The following is a 20085-nucleotide window of genomic DNA, read 5'->3' as shown; positions in this document are numbered from 1 at the left end:
AACTGATAGTTGTGATTTGTAAGAACTATCCTTACTTGGTACTACTTAACTATACCGGAGACACCTATCAATGATTTATTTTGCAATTTTTTACATTGATAACATACTATTCAGAACATTTCTTTAGGTGAAATAATGGATTTCTAACGAAAATAATGTCTATTTCTTACATACGATAGCCCCACGAACCATCACGGGGACGAGGTATGCCTACTAAGTTAGGTTAGGCCTGTTAGGTTAGGTTCCATTAGCACTCCTTTCGTTCAATTGAGCATATACGGACAATATGCAGCGTATTGTGCTCTCGTGCACAAAGCAAATGGCGGCAGCAGCAATAGCGCGTCGGAAATATATTTTCGTAGAAAACCACATGAATTCGCATTAAAATGGATCAAAACTACATTCCCGAACATCAACAACGCTACAGAAAATGATTTGCGTAAGTACTTTCTCCTGTAAATTTGAAGAAATCCGTCTCCGGTATAGTAAAGTGTTTACATGAACTTCACAGCAGGGGCGGCACCAGAAAATTCTGACAGGGTGGGCAGGATCCATATATTGATAAATTAGGGTGGGCAGATATAAAGTATACATATGAGTTTCACAAACATGCAATCTCTCCCTCCCCCCTCCCGCCCCCCAGGATTTTGTTTGTATTTCTTTTCCCATTTATTTTTTCTGGTGTACATTTTCTTGCATATCCTTTACATACTTTTCTCCTCTGCTTGTATTCCCTTTCTCTCTCTCTCTCTCTCTCTTTCTTTCTCTCTCTCTCTCTCTCTCTCTCTCTCTCTCTCTCTCTCTCTCTCTCTCTCTCTCTCTCTCTCTCTCTCTCTCAGGCCCGTAGCCAGGATTTTATTTCGGGAGGAGTGGGGAGCTCATTCTCCATCACCAGCCGCCATCTAAAGTCGAAAAAGTTGGGAGAAGCCTTGAAGATGAATTTCTCAGTATATTTCAACTTGTTATAAGAGATGTTTAATCCTGATAAGGAAGTAAAATTAATTACCACTATACGCTATTAAAATTAGATATGTCTAGGATTTCGGGGGGAGCTTCATCCCCCTTAGCCCTCCCCCTGGCTATGTGCATGTCTTGACACCTCAAAGATCTGCTGCTGCTCAGGGTTTTCTCCTCTCTATAATATCTTCTGTCTTTCCTGTGACAGTCCTACTTCTCTCTCATTTAAGTCCCCCCTTCTCTTCATTGTATCTCTCTGTTCATGCTTTCAACTGCTCACTGTATACTTCGCTTTGTATAGTGGATATTTTGTCTTGTCCCTTTAAGTTAAGAAGGAATTTTCATACTACTTTATTAGGTGAACGTGCAAATAACTGTTCTGTTTAATTCATGCGATAATTATGAAACGTATGGAAGAAATTATTTACCAGTGCTAAAGGGAGCGAAAGTTATTAGGTTACAAGAGTAATTATATTTGTGAAACAAGTGCCGCCCCTAGGAGAGGGGCAAGGCTTAGCGCTACATGGAGGGAAGCCGCCTAGCAGGAGAAATATTTGAAATGTAATTTGTAGCATACCCGGTGGAGGCACATAGAGGTTCGGATTCCGCTTTAAACTGTAGGCCCAGTCCCCATTACGTAAAAAAACCTCGAAAAACTCAAATATAATTTTGCCTTTTTAGATTCGGAAAGCAAGTTATGCCAAAATTCGACATTTACAGTTGCCCAACTTTCAACTTCCCTCCTTTCTTTGCCACTATTAACGTCCTTCACAAAACGAAATAGCCTGTTTCTTCTTTCGATACAAGATACATTATATATTTAAGGATGCCGACAGAAGGTATGTAAACACCGACAACAGTGAAGATTATTTTATTTTTATTTTTGTGTTATCCCTAATTCAAATGAATTATTTTTAATATGCCGTTTTAATATTGTAAGTTTTTAACTGAAAAGATTGCTACGTCACGAATGAGGGTTAATTAATGATCAATTTACTTGGCTCACGGGGGTTTTCCAAATTGATAAGTGCACATGAATCTTTGCATTTGATTTTCGTATTTTTGTGAAAGTTTTGAAACTCACAGTGAACGCACATTTTTTGTTCATTCTGCATTAAACTTTCCCAGAAAAAAACTAGAATTTTCACTCAAGAAGTCACTGAAAAATGGTAAAAATTAAGGAATTTTCGCATAGAAAAATCAATGCAATTACGGAAGAGATCACTTACTGAAGTAAATCTTCATCTGACCACTAGAAAAAAAACATTTCTCGATAGGGTTCAATAGAAATATACATAGCGCTTGGGAAAACAAATACTTTTACACACTATATTGAGGAAAGTAATTTAGACCAAAAGATTCATCAAATTTGATCATGGTAGTTACGTAGCAATTCTTCTCTTGTTCATAGCGCTTTAAAATTCTTGGAAAAAGTTTCATCGCCATGGGCGCCGACTTTAGAGGAGCAAGGCACTTTCTGCCCTCTAAATTCCTTAAGACGTATGTACATTATATGTAAAACAAAATATTGCTGTCAATCTATCCTCTGTCCCCAAAACGTTTATATGAAGTTGGCACCCTCTGATTATTATCATACTATCGAAATTAAACATCCATTACCCAAACGCTAGGATAAGACAGCCTTGTCATGGATCGAAGTTCTTTTTCATACCATAATGGAAGTAACGTGTTTCAATTTGCGTGTTTGGTTGTTTTAAGATAATTGTTCCATTCTGTGTACTCCCCACCTCGGAAAACGTGCCCTTTGGCTATAGCCAGATATTACACTACTTCTAGCCACAAATTTTAAATTAACTGGATCATGTTTCAAGTTTTAAATAAGAGAGAAATTTTACAGGTATTATTCATCAACATATTTTCTAACGATTTTCATTTTCTTAGTAAACTAATGTCAATCCAAAAGCAGCGAATGAGCGAAACTTCTTATAGGATAATTTGTGACACTTTCTACCTAGGAAGTTTCGACAATATTCACAAGAAAAATGTGCACGGATTCAAGACAAGAATATACTTTTCTTATTAAAGCATTCATATTTTCCTAAACACTTACGTCTTGATTTTTTCAGGTAGGCAATAGGGTGGGCAGATACATTTTTGGGTGGGCGCTTGCCCACCCTGGCCCACCCGTCCCTGCTTCACAGAATTGCCCATAGGTTGTCCAAGGACACGTGGTCTCAAATTGTACAGCATCATGTTCGTTCACTGTCTTCCTCAAAATGAAATTCGAGATGACAAAAGGTGAAAGTGAACATTAACAACAATCAATAAGTGGAATCAAGTTGGATAAGAAAACAAATTTGACGAAATTGGTGTGAAGTTATACGTATTTTTCTGTAGCCTAAAATCAATTTTCTATGTTTCAACCAACATAATAGACGCAAATTCACATAGAAAAATCGCGCTACAACACCAGAGGTTCCGGGTTCGAATCCTGGCCTGGGCATGAATGTTTATGAGTGTCCATTCATCAATTTCATCATATCATAGCTCATCCCCATCTTCGCAAATTATCCAAAAGTGGCACAAGAAGAGAAGTAAAATAAAGTAAATCAATTAATCAATCAACATAGAAAACTCATAAAATGCGGACAAGAAGGTGCATGATCATGAATATCTTATCTTTATCAATACATGTACACAGGGAATCGAATGAAACGCCCCCCCTTACGGTTATGCAACCTGGAACTTTATATCATCTAGTTTCGCCTGGTAGAGTAGTTCCCGAGAGGAGCAGTGTTTCCAAACCTATAACCGTAGTGTTTCCAACCCCGTATTGGTTGGTTGGTTGTTGATTTGGTGTTTTAAGTCCACAATGCACAGTATGACTAATCGGGACTGGACCTACAGTTTAAAGGGGGATCCGAACCACTTTGTGCCTCCACCGGGACCCCTTGATTACAAGGCGACGACGCTACCACTGCGCCATCCAAGCCTGTATTGCTTCGTAGAAGACGAAACCTTCACGTAAACTTCTTCATTCGTGAGTTACATTTGATTTACAGACTCACATTACAGGACACTCATTTCCTGTATTTCATGTTTTCTGGAGCATTTATTTTTCCTTCTGTGGAGAAAATTCTGTTATTATTTTACATCTTATTTTTCGCAGCTTCTCTACCATTTATTGGCTAATCGCAACAATGAGGATGAATGATGACTCGATGAAATTGATAAAAGGACAGTCATAAAGAAACCATGGGGAGCTAGATTCATATTTTTATTATTACTAATATCTTTCTCTTTTTTACTTTACTTTTGGCTAGTCGCAACGATGAGAATTAGTGTATGATAAAATTCATGAAGGAACACTCATAAACAATCATACCCAGGCCGGGACTCGAACCCGGGAATTTCGGCAGCGAGATCAAAAGCCGACGGCTTACCACGCTCGGGCACAGCGGCGGCCAATTATTATTAGTGATATTGTCTCAAGTAGTGTATTTTTCCACCATATTCTTTCACACAATCATGAAACGGATGAAAATTAAAATGTTAAAATACCTGCCTACGTTGTTTTTTTTAGCTTGCAATATAAAGCCCTACTGCACGAAGCTAAATTGTGGGAATACGAAACAGAACCAAGTTAACATATCTTGGCCGTGGAAAGTGTTAATACAAAATCTAGAAAAGAGCCATTTAACAGTAGCCTGATTGCTTTTCCATTTGTTGTATGGGAAGAATTGTCTGAAATGTGTGTGTAGTGGCAGGCAAAAGAGAATACAATGATCGAATAGAGAGGCAACACTGTCATTGTTCTGCACTGCACAGACCTCGTGTCTCGTCGAGTGGGCGGGGCACTGTGGGTGCGAGCGAGCTGCTGTTGCTTCTGCAAAAAGAACACTCACAAACAACTGAATGACGCTCCGCTTAAAATCTAGTCAATCGAGAAAGGATTTGTTGAGGAAGTGAATTTAAATATAAACGCCAGAATTTGGTCTAAGCCTATAATGGTTACTAGCTATAAGAGCTGATCAATTTTTACATGTGGAATTCCGTAATGAACGAGGCAACAGGCCGCACTCCACACCTTTAGCCTGGTAACACTAATAAATAATCTCATTATATGCGTTCGGTTATGCTGATAGTCATGTTTAATATATTACCTTCAAACATAAACAATATCATGGACTCACTCAGAGGCTGAATTCAATTTTACGCTTTACTTTTCTGAAGATATTGTAGCAATATAATCATTCCGCTCTATTTTCGTATTCTCAATTGAACTCGCACTATTTTTTCCAGAAGTTGAGCCCCCCCCCCCCTTCCTTCTCCCACCTTAAAAATTCTTGGATGAGAGGCTACAAACTATACTAAAACTGAATTACAGACAATACTTTACGACTCAAAGTGACGTGACCTAGAACGTAGTGAAAAATCACTGGTGCAAAATTCAACGTAATGATGATAAAATGAAGGTAGGAAAATGGATGTGCTAGAAAGTTTTACATACATACACACAGTTAGCTCCGTGTAGAAGATATGTCTTCACATTTTTTTCTCACCTTGGCTTCCTTGAATTCACGAAACTGTAAAGCTATGAACGCGTTAACCCCCTATAATCACGGAGTCCCAGGTTCGATTCCTGGTGGAGACACAACTGCCTAGTGGTTCGGATCCAACTTTCAACTGTAGGTCCCACTTCGGGTAGCCTTTTTGAGCATGAAATGGAATTAAAACAAAATTGGAACACGGTAACCCATCACAACACACGCGCAGAGAGCGTTGAACTTAATGACTGACAACTACATCGAACTTTCAGCGAAGCTGGAATAAGGTCTATTTGCCATGCCAAATAGTGTGCATTTTCAGTCTCGTGGTGCCTTCTATACGAAGTGCACGCAAGTTATCTAAAAAAATTCAAATGTGAGGGTAAGTCGAGCTATGTTTCATTCAATAAGACTCTTCACTTCAAACATATTTTGCTCTATAGCTGTCGATTTCGAATGGGCATCTAAGACTGGTTGCTTAGCGGACCGGATTTGGAAAAAATCACGGACTGTCATAGTTCCAATCACACTACAGACATAGCAAAAATTGTTCGCCTGAAGATGAGAGAAGAGGTGATCTCTTGATATGTCTCCAAATATATAGATAGAATATATAGTCAATCAAAAAGAAAAACAATGGATAATGTCCAATTAAGTCGAAACGCTGTTAGAACCTGTGTTCATTCACAGAGCAGAAGAGTTATTTCGACAAAATCCTGTTTCCCTGCTGGCTGCTTCGGGGAGAAGGGCTTTGTAAAATTGCCGCTTCTTGCCCAAGCGGTAGACCTAATTCGTTGTTTGGCCACGAGTTCCTTCGTAGGCAAACGCGGCAACAGAGGATCACTGCCATAAAGGTGGTTCCCGCGCCGGCTGAAAGAGCGACGGGAAATTAAAGAACCATTGTGCAGGTTTGTGAAAAAGTAACCATAAGCACCAAGGTATCAATAAGAAAGAATTGGAAACATAAGTTGCATATTGAGATGTGTGTAATTAGTTTTGTTCTGGGATGTAGCAAAGAACATCGGTTAAACCGTGCGGGGTTTCAATACTGTGTCCACCCTCGTTGGATTCAAGCACTACATCTAGTCGACGAGGCAAGGATTCCACGAGCAGATGTTTGGTCTTCTCCTTAAACTCTCCCAAACATCAAACACGTGAGCCAGTAGAGCTTTCATTGTTCTCAGCTGTCTAGGTTCCCACTCTCACCATCAACGCCCAAATGTTTTCGATTGGGAGACTTCGCTGGCCAATCTACTCTTGAAATTCCTGGGTGCTGATTAAACCAGGTGGTGTTCGCTTTCGATGTATGGACGCTGCTGTTGTCTTGATCGAAAGTCACGTGCGAAATCTCATCTTCAAGGTGTGTCTCTCGCACGCTGGGAAGCATGTGGTTTTCCAGCACTGTGACGTATTCCTGCGAATTCATTCTCGAGGACACTTCAAACAATCCACCTACTCCAGACGAACTGATCCATCCCCACACCGCCACGTATATCCTGCCACTCCTAGCATGGGTAGAAATGTTCTCGGGGCCGTAGCGAGTGTTGTCGTGCCTCCAAACATAAACCTGACCATTTTCGTCAGACGAAAATACTTTCTCGTCGCTCAAAATTACGTTATGCCAAAATTCTTGAGGAGCTGGTAAATATTGTAAAGCAAAACTGATCCATGCTTCGTGATGGAAATGCATCATTGCTTCTTTCTTTTCCGCTCGACGGTGCCGAACTGTTGCAGCATGGCACTCCAGTTTAAACTCTTGGCGAATCTTCGTTGTAGCCATGAAGGGATTGCCTTCGCTCATCTCAATGATGCCTGCATCTTCTTCCCTGGTTGTCTTCCTCGGCCGGCCTTTGTTGGGTCTTGACTTCATTCCTTGGTCCCCTTCTTCCTCGTAACACCGAATCCAACGCCTGACGCATGAATCGTCCACACCAAGGGTCGTATCAGTAGTGCAGATCCGCCGCACAAGAACATACGGACTATCTTCTCTCTTGGAAATTCCGAAGTGTAAGACATGATGAAATTATATCGTAAAGGAACATTCGGACCGAAGGAACACGCTGCACGTGGCAGATGCTTCTTGAAAACACCTTATCATTGGTGCATGTAGAGTTTCACGCCCATTCCGGTGCAGAAAGTTTCATTTTATTGGTTCCGTTGCAAGTGGCATGCTCAAGGCATAGATACGAGTAAAACTGCTGCAGGATCTCGAACGAAGCACCCACCGGGGCTCGAATTAAAGCCAAAGCGTGGTGGCAAAAGGCAACCGTGAAGTTACTGCATCTGAGATTTACGTCAAGCAGGGCCTGCGTGGTGTGTGCAAAGAAACTCACGCTTGCTTTAGGAAATAAGGATACTATTGAATCAATGCAATATAAAAGAGTATATACCGTAAAATATACATTATTATTGACTCATGCATTCCCTGAAAAAAATGCATTGTTATCTCGCACATTTCTGCCCGCAATGAATATAAATGTATAATCTATTAAATTAAGCAGGTGCATGCAGATTTAAAAATATTGATAAGATGATGCAATTGAATTGAATTGAATTGTTGTTTTTTAAGTCCACTTTGTGCACAGAAAGGCTAATTGGGGCTGGACCTACAGTTTATAGTGGGTTCCGAACCACTATGTTCCTCCACCGGGTATCGAACCCGGGACCCCTTGATTAAAGATGACGACTCTACGATTGCGCCATAGGGGAGGCCCTAGTCCTCTTACGGAGATAATTCGTTCGGAGCAATAGAAATGCCCTATCAAAACAATTGGGGAATATTATTTTCAATGTGGATATTTTTCGGAAAATATGTTTCTAACAACAGTTTACCTAAATAGTGGGGACGTGGGGTGAGAGAGAGGGACGAAGTTGGAAGAGAGAGAGAGAGAGAGAGAGAGAGAGGAAAAGCACACAATTTTCTGTTCAGTGCGAACCTTTGGGATTGCTTTTTCATAGCGCACCAAAAACACAATACGTATAACCCAAATACAACCCAAACCTTCAATGGCAAAATTGTGAGTCAATCACTCAACTGGAATAAAAAGTACGGATTTAAATGTAGGAGGCCAGAAGATAGTTATTGCGCTACCATGTGACAAAAAAATCCTCTTTGTCCGCGAGAATTGTCATGCCTGAGTGACATGTAGTTTACGTTAGTTGTGAGAGTTGCTTCAATTCCATTGCCTGCCAAGAATAATGATAGCGCTGAAAGCATAAAATACAGAAATGTGCATGTTTGGCGAGCTATGAGAAAAGCATATCCTTGTGTTTTCTTTTCAAAATTTACTAATTTTATGTCAACTTTTACATATAGCCAGCCAATGGCGACAGAGGATGAATGATGCTTCAGGGAAATTGATGAAGATTGAAGAAACAACGAAAAAGAAAAACTCATTATCAGAGGCTAGGACCAAGAACCCTGGCTACGCAGCATGTTATGATATTTAAGTATATCACGGATTGCTGCTAAATCCTTTCCTAGATATTTGTAATGAATGAACCCCCGCCCCCGCTACGAGAAAAAGAAAGACTATAGGATGTGAAACATTCACAATGTAATTCCATTGCTTTACATCGCTCTTGGCTGTATTCCAAATGTAGTAAGAGATCAACGATAAGTTGAATTTTTTTTTTGTGCCAAGGTATAAGTGTATTTGAGCGCAAGGGCTACCTATTTCATCATTTATAAAGAGTTAACTTCGTCGTTACACTAGCACCAGGCACAAATGCATCAATTTCTATTTCGGTTATTTTACATCACTCTTCTGCCTCTTGAGTTAATCGCGATAATACGGATGAATTATCAATTTATAAAATTGTGACGGGACAAACTCAGTGATACATTCATGCCTGACCAGAGTTCGAATCTGGAACATATGACCTCGCTTCCCTAGAAAGGCTGGCAGAAATGTATCGGAAAAGTGTAGGAGCACCAAGAACCGGTTTCACCCAGCACAGACGATGAAATCATTTACAGCGACTCGCTGTGACAGTGTTGCTCGTCACCCCCTCCCCCTCACTCGCAGATAGCCTAGCCTTCTCAGCAGCCCACCTGCTGATGGAAGAGTGGAACCACAAGCAAAACAACCTGCGCAGACCCTGGACTCCTGTGCACCGTACTCCCTCGAGGAGGGGCGGGGGAGAGTGGACCATGCTTCCTTATGGCCCGAGCTGAAGGGAAGAAGGGACATCTGCGCGGGTACTTTTCGTCCCAAGGATTTTTTTCGTTGTGGTCGATCTATACTTTTCGTTTCAGGCATACTCCGACTGGAAGGTTCTGGCACTCCTCCGCCCCCCCCCCCCCTTTCCCACCATGGTTAATAAATGAGGCCCTTGCACTTTCAAAACCCTTATCGCAAGAAAAAGCTGGCATCAATTTTACACCACCATACAATAAGATTTACACGGGAAACATTTCCTAACATATTTTCTTGATTCGGACTAAGGGCAAATTAAAAATAGTCAAAGAATTAAATTACTGAAAATATGGAAAAGCGCGATACCGAAATCTGTCATGAGTGCGAAGGGAAAATCGAGAAAAGGAAAAAAAATTAAGTATAAAAGTATTCGAATAACCAGATTAAGAGAGAAAGTTATCATGGCTCGAACAATGCAAATGAAAAAAAAACGGGAATACGAATTAAAATATACGACAATCGGAAGTAGGCTGAAGGAAGCAAATTTTAATAAACGTGGAAAGAAAACATGGCTGGTTCGATTCGCGACGGAATATGTTGTTCGAATCCCACTCTACACTGTATGTCCAGATGCATTTACACTTAAAACAAACTTCGTGGAACTTTTTCCACATCAGATGTCGCCAAAAATTTAAAAACAAGAAGAATAACTCTGAAGGAAAAATGCCGAAAGCGTTATTGCAAAATGAAAAAAAAAAAAAATCTTCACATATTCGTTCGGAAGTGGTAAAAGAATAATAAAAAACTCAAGCATAAATGTTAATAACACTTGTTATTATTACCAGATACATTCTCAAAATAAACTTCTTGTCCGTTAAAATCAAATCAAGAGGAAAGCAAGATCTCCACCCGGTCGCGTGAATCTGTGGCTAGATTCAAGAGTTGGAAACACTACGCTTCTCGCGAGCTGCTATTCCTGCCGAAACTAGATGATATAAAATTCCGGGTTGCATAACCGTAAGGGGGGGCGGTTCATTCGATTTCGAGTGTACATATATGTTATGTTTTATTTTTAGGTAATTTTAAGTGAAATAATGATTTTATGAATCTAACTTCATCAGTATGAAATTTTGTGTCTTCATGATATATTACTCATACTCCAACAAACTACACGAAATTCAGGAGAAATTGTTACTATTTCTGTAACCTGTACTTTGTAAAACTATATTACAATTGTTAATAGTGTAAAAAACCATCGACACCTATGAGGAACTTTGGTATTAAAGATAAGTTTGATGTTCCACATTTTGCTTCTTTTTACAAGAAGTTATATTCACTTGTAAGTGGCATGTATGAGTATGACCGAGAATATATAATGAGAAAATACATTAAACATATTTTAATATTTGTTTAATACGTACTACTAACTGTTTGCAAGTAATTCGTTATCATGTCTTGTGCTCTCCAGACAAGAACAACAGCACGTACACGGGTATATTGCAGGTTGTAATGTACAAGTACGTATTAGACCTATATCAGCGCTTGATGTGGAAAGTGTTAGCTGCGGACGTAAATATATGGTCGAATCTTGGGTAGCTTGACGAATGCTCCTATGGTTTAATATGGTTACAATGAGACAGTTGGGCCTATATCCCCCCCCCCTTCACTTCGAGCGCTGACCTATGTAAGGGAAGGTAGTGATTGCTACTACAACTGTTTTAAGCCTTGCCATTGGCTGGTAGCTTTGTGCTGTTCAACTTATCGGACGCAACTTAAACACAATCGGTGGTTAGTCTAGTTGGGTTTTGTTCTCTTAGAAGAAGAAGACGACGAAAAATAATTGTAGCAGCAATTCCGAGCTGTAGGAGAATTATTAATCTGTGGAATTACTATATTGTTCAGTACGAAACGTTCAGCTTGCCAGTAAGGTGGTAAGGTAATCTGTCAGCACGAGTAATTGCTAAATTTATTGAAAGAATGGTATAATTTGAAAGACTATTTTGTGCTCGCTAAGTGAGACGTTAGATACAGTCGAATGCAAATATAATACAAAGTAACTTCGCTCTAGGCAATGTAAGGGAGGATCTACATTTCGAAAATAAATCCGCAACAACATTGTGGGTAGCTTCATCATAATCTTCAGAAGCAGCAGTACAAGTGATGAAATGAAGAGATGAACAATTTTTATGGTGTTATCTATGCAGGGGTGGCCCCAGGGGGTTGCTTAATTTCTACCGCACCCCTTTCTCAAAACCGATTTTTAGCCTAAAATAGATTTTAACTATTCACAGAAGAAAAGTCTGAAATAAACAAAAATAGTTTCTAGGACTAAAACATTTGTCTAAACAGGCAACAAACAAATGATTTATTCTACCAGTATTAAATGCTCTTTAGTAATGTGCTTATACTGTAGTTAACAAAGAATTTGCTCAAAATTAACAATTTTATTAAAGGTTACTACTCTTTTGTTTACAGTTACCAAACGTGTTTTGTCATCACCAAATAAGTTATTTTCTGTGTTGCAGTGTTTATTTACGTTATGACTTATGAAAACCACATGGGCATATGAGTATTGAAGAGATACCACTATTATTATATACTAAAGGGTGCTTGGGTCAATGCAAGCAAGCAAAAATGAATTAAGTCATTAGATATTTTCATAGAAGCCTACTAAACGTTGATTGGTATTTGATGTAGTGGCTAAACCCGCTAAAGTATGCATGCATGTTTAATGTTTCCTTTATTTTCAACATCGCACCCCCCCTAAATTTTATTCCGCACCCCCTCAGCGCCCCTAGATAGCTAATTTTGGCGCCGCCGCAGTATCTATGCATATCACTTTACATGAAAGAATTTAAAAGGAAAGAAGCAAGATGAACATCACTGTGGCAGCAAAATGGCCATGATGGAGGTAACATTATGGGGTTCCGTGTTCTTGAAAACAACTTCCCCATCTACCTTGTAAGTGTTCAGGTCTATTTCAGTGACCACCTCTTTTCCTATCTTCTGCGCTGCTCTTCTTGTGTACAGGGAGGAGTAGCAGCCGTACACTAGCCGAATCCCAAGAGCCTTTGCGAAATCCAGACCGCACTGCATGACTTGACAAGCAAGTCCTTTCTTCCTGAAGTTTCTGTCCACTGACACTATGTAGTACTCCAGGATGGTGTCCACGCCGTAACGGTTGAAAAGGTCGGACTTCTCGTCCAGATAGATCAAGAAGCGTACGGTCCTCTTCATTTCTTCATGCTTCAACATGTCCAGCAGAGCGTTACTGTCCTGCGTGGGGCCTGAACGGTTGAAGATCGTGATGATGTTCGCTGCAACCAGCTTGTTGCTCGATTTCTCAAAGACGCCAAGACCAGGAAAACCTTTGAGGATTGCTGTTGTCATGGTTTCAAAGTCCTCCGCCATCGTTTTGGCATTTTCAGGTGTTCTTTGACTCTTCGCTAATGTTTCGTCGCTGTAGAAGTTGTCCTTCAGCAACTGCAGAACTTCCTGCAGGAGGTCCGCCCCTATAGTTTCAATCCTGAAGTTCTCGTCTTCTCGCCACACCTTTCCTTCCACAATTGAACTCAATTTGTCCAGGTCCATCTGGAAATGAAAGAGAAATTACAAACATTAGTCTGCTATTGTGCATTATCACATTCACAAAGGAGGTCAGGTATTCTGTGATTAGTGCTTCAATTGTTACAAAAATATTGAGTATGACTTTGAAGTATGTAGGGGTGGTAACGAAGATAAATCTCACTCTCATTTTCAACTTCCTGACAGGACCAAAACTTTTTTTTTTAAATCTGGACGAAATTAAAGCACTTCGAGCTATTAGACTCTGTTAAGCAATAGAGTTTGATGTGTGAAAACAAAAATTACTGTACTACAGTGGCGTGCCCAAGTGAGAAGGAGGTTGGGCTCAGTATTTCTTTAAAAAACGTCAAAATCAGGAAAATGTGGTCAAATGAGGACTGACTACTAAAAACAGTATACGTAACCCCTCTTTCTAAAATCCTGGGCAAGTCACTGCTATACTATGTCGCTTTTTGACGTGTACCTAGTGAATATTTATCGTAATTTCGAGGTCATTGGTGGTAATTGTGAATCAGTGCTGCGTGGTTGCATATATTTAGAACAAAAATTTCTTTTTTGAGTGGTCCAAACAAAGCGTCAAACAGAAAAGAAACATTTGTTTATCTTCATGATCTGCTGCGGGGTGTAAGTGGTGACCCCTTATCAAGACACCCAAATGACAATCTCACTTACACATAGAACACCCTGGACTGCATTTCGCAGACTAACGAGGCTGCAGACTGCGCCATGTGGGAGGCCCATGAAACGCGAAGTAAAATATATCATATCCATCAATCAATCAATCATGACCTGCTGCCTTTCTGAACAGAGGATGTAAAAATTCAAATGAAAGTTTCAAGCAGATATGGATCTTCAATATTCATCACTAAGTTAAGTACCGTGTGCGACTGCCTTAAAAGTCTAAATCCACAGTCCCTATATATAAAAGAGAGCCTTTAAGACTCCATACTGACCACGTTTTGACATGATCCAGGCGTGATTTATGATATTTAGCAACGAAATCAAATTATAATAAAATATCTCATTGACGGAGGCATTCGTTTTGTGCTGAGACCGATTCACAGTGCATCATGTGACATCACAGAAGAATGGAATACTGGCGCTTGACATTGGGAAGGGGAAGAGTGAACGAAGGACGAAATTTGCAGCAATTGCCCTCGATTGAATCAATTGGGACAATAGTCTGTGAATTGGCTGTCCCTGGGAAACTGGGTTAAATTGTCCTTCACTCTGCAGCAACACAGATAATTGCCAAATCTAAGGTGGAATTCGTAGAGGTGGATCCGTCCCACGGCTTTCGTGTTCAGCAATTTTCGTGTGACGTAGGTTGGAAACCCTAGAAATTTAAGCGAAAATCTTGATCTAGAGTACTTTTTTTCCACAATTGAAGTTTTCCCAGGATTATTCAATGTATGTTGACGCATAATCTTGTAAATCGATTGCATAAGCAATTAATATTATAGTATTACCCAATGTTCTTTAAAAAAGGGATCAGAAAAAGCCATCTATTCGTATTAATTGAATATTCTGAATAATGACACCTGTATATTGTTACCTTGATGAAAGGCAATATCTATTTTATCAGTTTGCAAACACAAATACGGAAAGTGACATACTTGAGAGGACTGTCGCTCTCTTCGAAATGTCTCCCCCCCCCCCCCACACACACACACAAACACAAAACTTCAAAATGGTATTGTTATTACCACCCACAAATATTAGAATAATTAAATCAAAAAAACTTAGGTGGACAGGCCATGTGGTACGAATGAGAGAGGAAACAAAAGTTTACAGGATTCTTGTTGGGAAACCTGATGGTAAGAGATCTGTAGGAAGGCCAAGACGAAGATGGTGGAATAACGTTGAGGTGGACCTAAAGGAAATCGGTAAGGATAGAAAAGATTGGATTAATCTTGCCCAGGATAGGGACAGATGGAAGGCTTGTGCTGCTGCAGCCATAAACCTTCGGGTTTAAGAAGGCTAGAGAGTTAGATAGTTTCTTTGCAGTCTTAAAGACGTCTTGCATTACAAAATAAAGTAGACCTATTATGTAATATACTGTTACGTTGCAATCATCAAGGGCATCAGAAGAAAAAGAAAGATGAGAAGAGAAGAGAAGAGGAGAAGAAGACCAAAGTGTCAAGGAGAATGGAGAAGTGAAGAAGCAAGAATAGAGTGAGAAGAGGACAAGATAAGAGAAGATAAGAGACGAGAGTAGGGCTGGAGAAGAGATTTAGTTTATATTATCTCGATTATCTTTCCCTTTTGGCTAATCGCGAAGATGACAATGAATCGTTATCAGATGAAATGTACGAAAGGACAACCACAAACATGCATGGGCACAGGACCGTACCCAGGATTTTTTCTTTAGGGAAGGGCCAGATCCGAAATGTCTTTACATGCACAGGGTGATTCAAAAAGGACTTTACAACTTTGAAAGTATATAGAAATTTATTCAGATAACTTACAGAGTCGGTTGAGGTGTCATTGCAAAGCAAAACACATCAAGTTTGTCATACAATATTCATGTGGCTACCATTTGTAATGCGGCATACATCCCACCTAAAGTCGATTTCATTCCAGACTTTCACCAGTAAGTCAGGCGTCACTTCTGCAGCGGCGGCGTTAATTCCAAGTCTCAGCTCAGCAAGATCAGCAGGTAAAGGTGGCCCAAAAACCGGATCTTTGGGGGTGTGGGGGTAACGCCCCACACTTTCTTGATCCGGTCGTGAGTGGGGGTGATGTGATCAGCATCACGCCCTTGACCGCCTTTACCCCCCAGGGTTTCCCCCAGGTACCCATGTTATTCGACGCTGGGTTGGCGCCGGGGCCGCTTCCACCGTTAGAAAAGTTCCCGGATTTGAACCGGCCGGGGAGCCACATGACAAGACACCGGTATACTCGCAAGAAGAGCTCAGGGAGAGGATCTTAACAGCTGGTCAACACATCAAGGACACCATCACATCACGAGTTACGAGACCAAATGTCCGTAAAAACCTCCGTGCCTGCATTCGTAACGGAGGTGCCCACTTTGAGCAAGACGTGTAATGTTCTTTAATTTTATTGTTCATTGATTCCATTCACATGAAGATGAATGAAGTATTATTTCTTGTACACAAATGTGAATGTTAGCAACGTTTGTATCTTGTTGGATAGCAGATGACACAAGGAAGTAATTTAAGTAATTTGTACGCTTCGTGTCATACCATTTTTGTTATTAATACGTTGCCAAGTAAACTAAGAGTGCATTTTTTTATCATCACTTGTAAGTTTAGACCCACCCGTTACTTACATCTGATTGTTATTTGGGAGAAACCTTTTTTTCCAACGAACCACTTGTTTGTTAGCTATCAGAAAATGCTGAAATAAGTTCCATAGAATGAGCAGTTTTTTCTCAATTCATATTTTTATGTGGAAAATTGTCATTTTTTAAAAAACAATAGAAATTCGATTATCTCGAAAACTACTAATTTTCGGACGGGGTATTATATGGTCAAATTTATTGCAAATTGTCTCTACTTTAACCCCTTTCAGGGAATACATCTAATTACCAGTCACCCTGTATATAAATATACACACATACATACATACATACATACATACATACATACATACACATGCCCATACAAAGGCATCAATTGGGTTCCAAATCTAGGGGTGGGCAAGGACAGTGTGTGTGTTGTTACGTAGGTATGTAAGGAAATTATAAAATAGTTGATGTGTTTTAAATGTTTTTATTAAGCGTTAATAATGATAAATAATATTTCATATTAATTTTAGTCTCACATTCGTGTTTTATCTTTATTTTGTACATGTTGCCATAAGTGCATGTTGTACTTGTTGCCATTTAAGGTCACCCTCCGGTAATCAACAATAGTTATATCAGAAATGAAAATGACAAGAAAATTCATTATTATATTATTAAAGACCCCGGATAAAACATGGAAAAACAGTTAAAAATGACACTGCACTCAAGCTCGTTTCAGAGGGGGGCTCATTCGTTATCAGCAGCCACCATCTAAAGGCGAAAAAGTGGGGGGGTAAAAGTTATAAAGATGAATTTCTCAGTATATTACAACTTATTATATTTACAAGGAAGTAAAATTAATTACCATTGTAAACTATTAAGATTAGATATTTGTAGGATTTCAAGGGAGGGCTCAACCCCCCCCCCCCCCCGAGCCCTCCACCCGGGTACATGTCGAACTCTGGGTCTCCCGTGGGTATTCAGATTGCCATACCGACTCCACTATTACAGCTTAGTTTTACAATACTATTTTTTGTACAATATTTCACATCTATTATTAATGGCATTGTTTTATGTTATCCTTAGCTAGCAAGAGTTGATTGATGTGAATAGAAATAAACAATGCAATTTCATTTCCTGTGAGTACATAAACAATTACAAATTGTTCACTTCTTTTTTGCATCTAGCCAGTGTCTATGCATGTGTTTTACCTACGTCACAAACTGCTGCATTGTGGGATCGAGCAGCCATGATTGAGCCTAGTTCTTGTAAACATACGGAATTCCAGCGGGCGGGCGGGCGGGAGACATTAACAGAAACGTTCGTGATTTAAAACAAATGCGCAGTTGGTGCAGATGTAACTAATGCTACATACTGTATATTTCCTTGCAAACGACAAATAAAATTGGCAGCAAACATGGCGGCTGTGCGCATCCAGACGTCACATGAAACCCACCTATTATGCTGACTTGGCTACATTGCCAACATATTAACATATGTTAATAGTACACACAACGGCAAAAGAAAGAGTAGGCGAATTGTCCACCAGCATTTTCATTCGGTTTGAATTACACAATGTGATGACAATGAATTGAAATAAAGACGTCAATAAGCAGAGAACAATGTCTGCTTCGAACCAACATATTTTCATTCCTTAAAACAACACAGGATGTAGAATAAAAAAGTAGTGAAAATAGCGGTGGCAATTTGCCTATCATTATTTTTGCCGTTTACTGTACTTAGCCTGGGTTTAGTTCTTTATAGTTATCAAATATCTGCCAAAATTGTTGATCGCTTGTAAAAAGAAGTTTTAACGGAATGCAGGATGTATATCATATGTCCTTTATTGAGAGTTTTTAAATTTGAATGAAATCCACCAATCATCTGATGTCTTGCAAGGAATGCTGGGAAATTATGCTGATGAAGTTAGAAAACAATATGGCTGTAGCCGCTTATATTTCAGTAGCGAATAGCACGCGTATCTTTTCATTATTGAAACGAAACTAGATTGCTTGCGTGCTAATAAAACAGAGGTCTTATAGTGTGTGGTCACGTGACCCCTTGTACTTGGGCTGACCTTCTCTTCATGGTCCATCAGCTGTTTCATCGCGATGCTTGTCTCATACGAGAAAGTGTTATAACTCGAAGAAAGATTCAATGACGATATGTAAATTAACTGAACACAAGGTTAATGCAGATGGTACAAGTTTCTGTACAGGCTCGCACGTTGCTGCTCGAAGAATTGGTGCCGTATGTGGGGTTAGGGGGGGCAACCCCGTTCAATAATTGGATAAATATTTCGAGATATGTATGCATCCTTGTAAAAATATACTTCCATGCATATATCTGTCAGAAACCCCATTGTGTGTCTCAGTTTACTGAAGAAAATACGACCAATATAACTACTCCTAATAGGGCATCATCGGTGGCGTAGTGGTAACGTCGTCGCCTTGTAATCAAAGGGTCCCGGGTTCGATACCCTGTGGAGGCATATGGTGGTTCCGGTCCTACTTTACACTGTATGTCCAGTCCCGATTAGCCTATCTGTGCATAAAGTGGACTTAAAAACTCAAACCAATAGTAATAGTCGCGTCATTGGGAGAACACGTTAAGTGTTCGGCTCACTTCGTCACTGAAAGTTCGGAGTTCAACTCTGCTTTGCCATGAGCGTTTGTTGTGCCCCCTCAATTTTATCTACCCAGAGAGAGGGGGGGGAGATGTTTGAATGGTTAATTGGTTGATTTTATTATTTTATGTCGCTTCTCTACTACTTGTGGCTAATCGAGACGATGTGGATAAGTGGTGATGATGAAATTGATGAAGGGACACTCACAAAGACCACCCATGCTCAGACAGGATTCGAAACCGAGGCCTCTGGCTTCGTAGCGCACTGTGCTAACCACTCCGCCACGGAGCTCGGCACTCTGCACCATCAATGAGGCACCTGACATAAACCGCGAAGATAAATATTAAAAATGAAATGAGCAAGAAGAGAATAAGTAAGCACTAATAAAGGTATACGAAATCTAAAAGATGAAAGAAAATACAAGAAAATAAGACAGACTATGCAAATTTTCCTTGTTCCAGAGTGAGGAGGGCAAAGAAACACCCCTTGGCCTTCCTTACGAACGCCCCTATGCACTTACCTCTGTGCTTCGCCTTTACCGCCGTTTGCTGCAACAGATGAACACCGAATGAAACGATCACAAAATGATTTTCCATCTCGCCGAGAGATGTCGCAGAGGTCGAAAAGCTAAAAGACTGCCAGTTGGATGACACACGAGTGGCGATACGCAATTTCTGCTGCACAGGAAATTACTGCTGTTTGGTTTTGCAGGGAGGAAGTTAATTATATTCCGGAAAGAATGTATCAATTAAACTTGAAGCGTGATAATTTAATATATCTAAAAATATCATAAGAAGAAGAGGCAGAAATAATACATATATTGTGTTTTCTTAATATTAAAAGTTACGAAGTGGAATCTGGTTTCCGGAAATAAAATGGAGGATTTTTATCGTGGAGGAATCGTATTTTTTAAACAAAAAAATAACTCATAATTTGCTTTTGAAGACGGAAGCTTATCGGTAAATCATTCGTAGACGTACTTGTAATGCTTACACTGCTTGCGAAGTTATGTCACAGATTACA

The 20085-nt window shown here is 39.8% G+C and overlaps 1 protein-coding gene across 1 annotated transcript; it reads right to left on the bottom strand.

The window, feature by feature from the left end:
• Nucleotides 1-11914: 11914 nt before the first annotated feature.
• Nucleotides 11915-19623, bottom strand: LOC145981277 (arylalkylamine N-acetyltransferase 1-like). The gene is made up of 2 exons (XM_083114436.1): nucleotides 19583-19623; nucleotides 11915-13195 (listed from the first exon to the last, which is right to left on the bottom strand). The coding sequence occupies exon 2, from the start codon at nucleotides 13193-13195 to the stop codon at nucleotides 12485-12487; it is 711 nt and encodes a 236-aa protein (XP_082970562.1). The 5' UTR covers nucleotides 19583-19623; the 3' UTR covers nucleotides 11915-12484.
• Between the last annotated feature and the right edge of the window lie 462 nt (nucleotides 19624-20085).

The sequence above is a fragment of the Lepisma saccharinum genome, chromosome 29, assembly GCF_977018435.1.
Source record: "Lepisma saccharinum chromosome 29, izLepSacc3.1, whole genome shotgun sequence".
Lineage (NCBI taxonomy): Eukaryota > Metazoa > Arthropoda > Insecta > Zygentoma > Lepismatidae > Lepisma > Lepisma saccharinum.
This window is presented reverse-complemented; position numbering and strand designations above follow the sequence as displayed.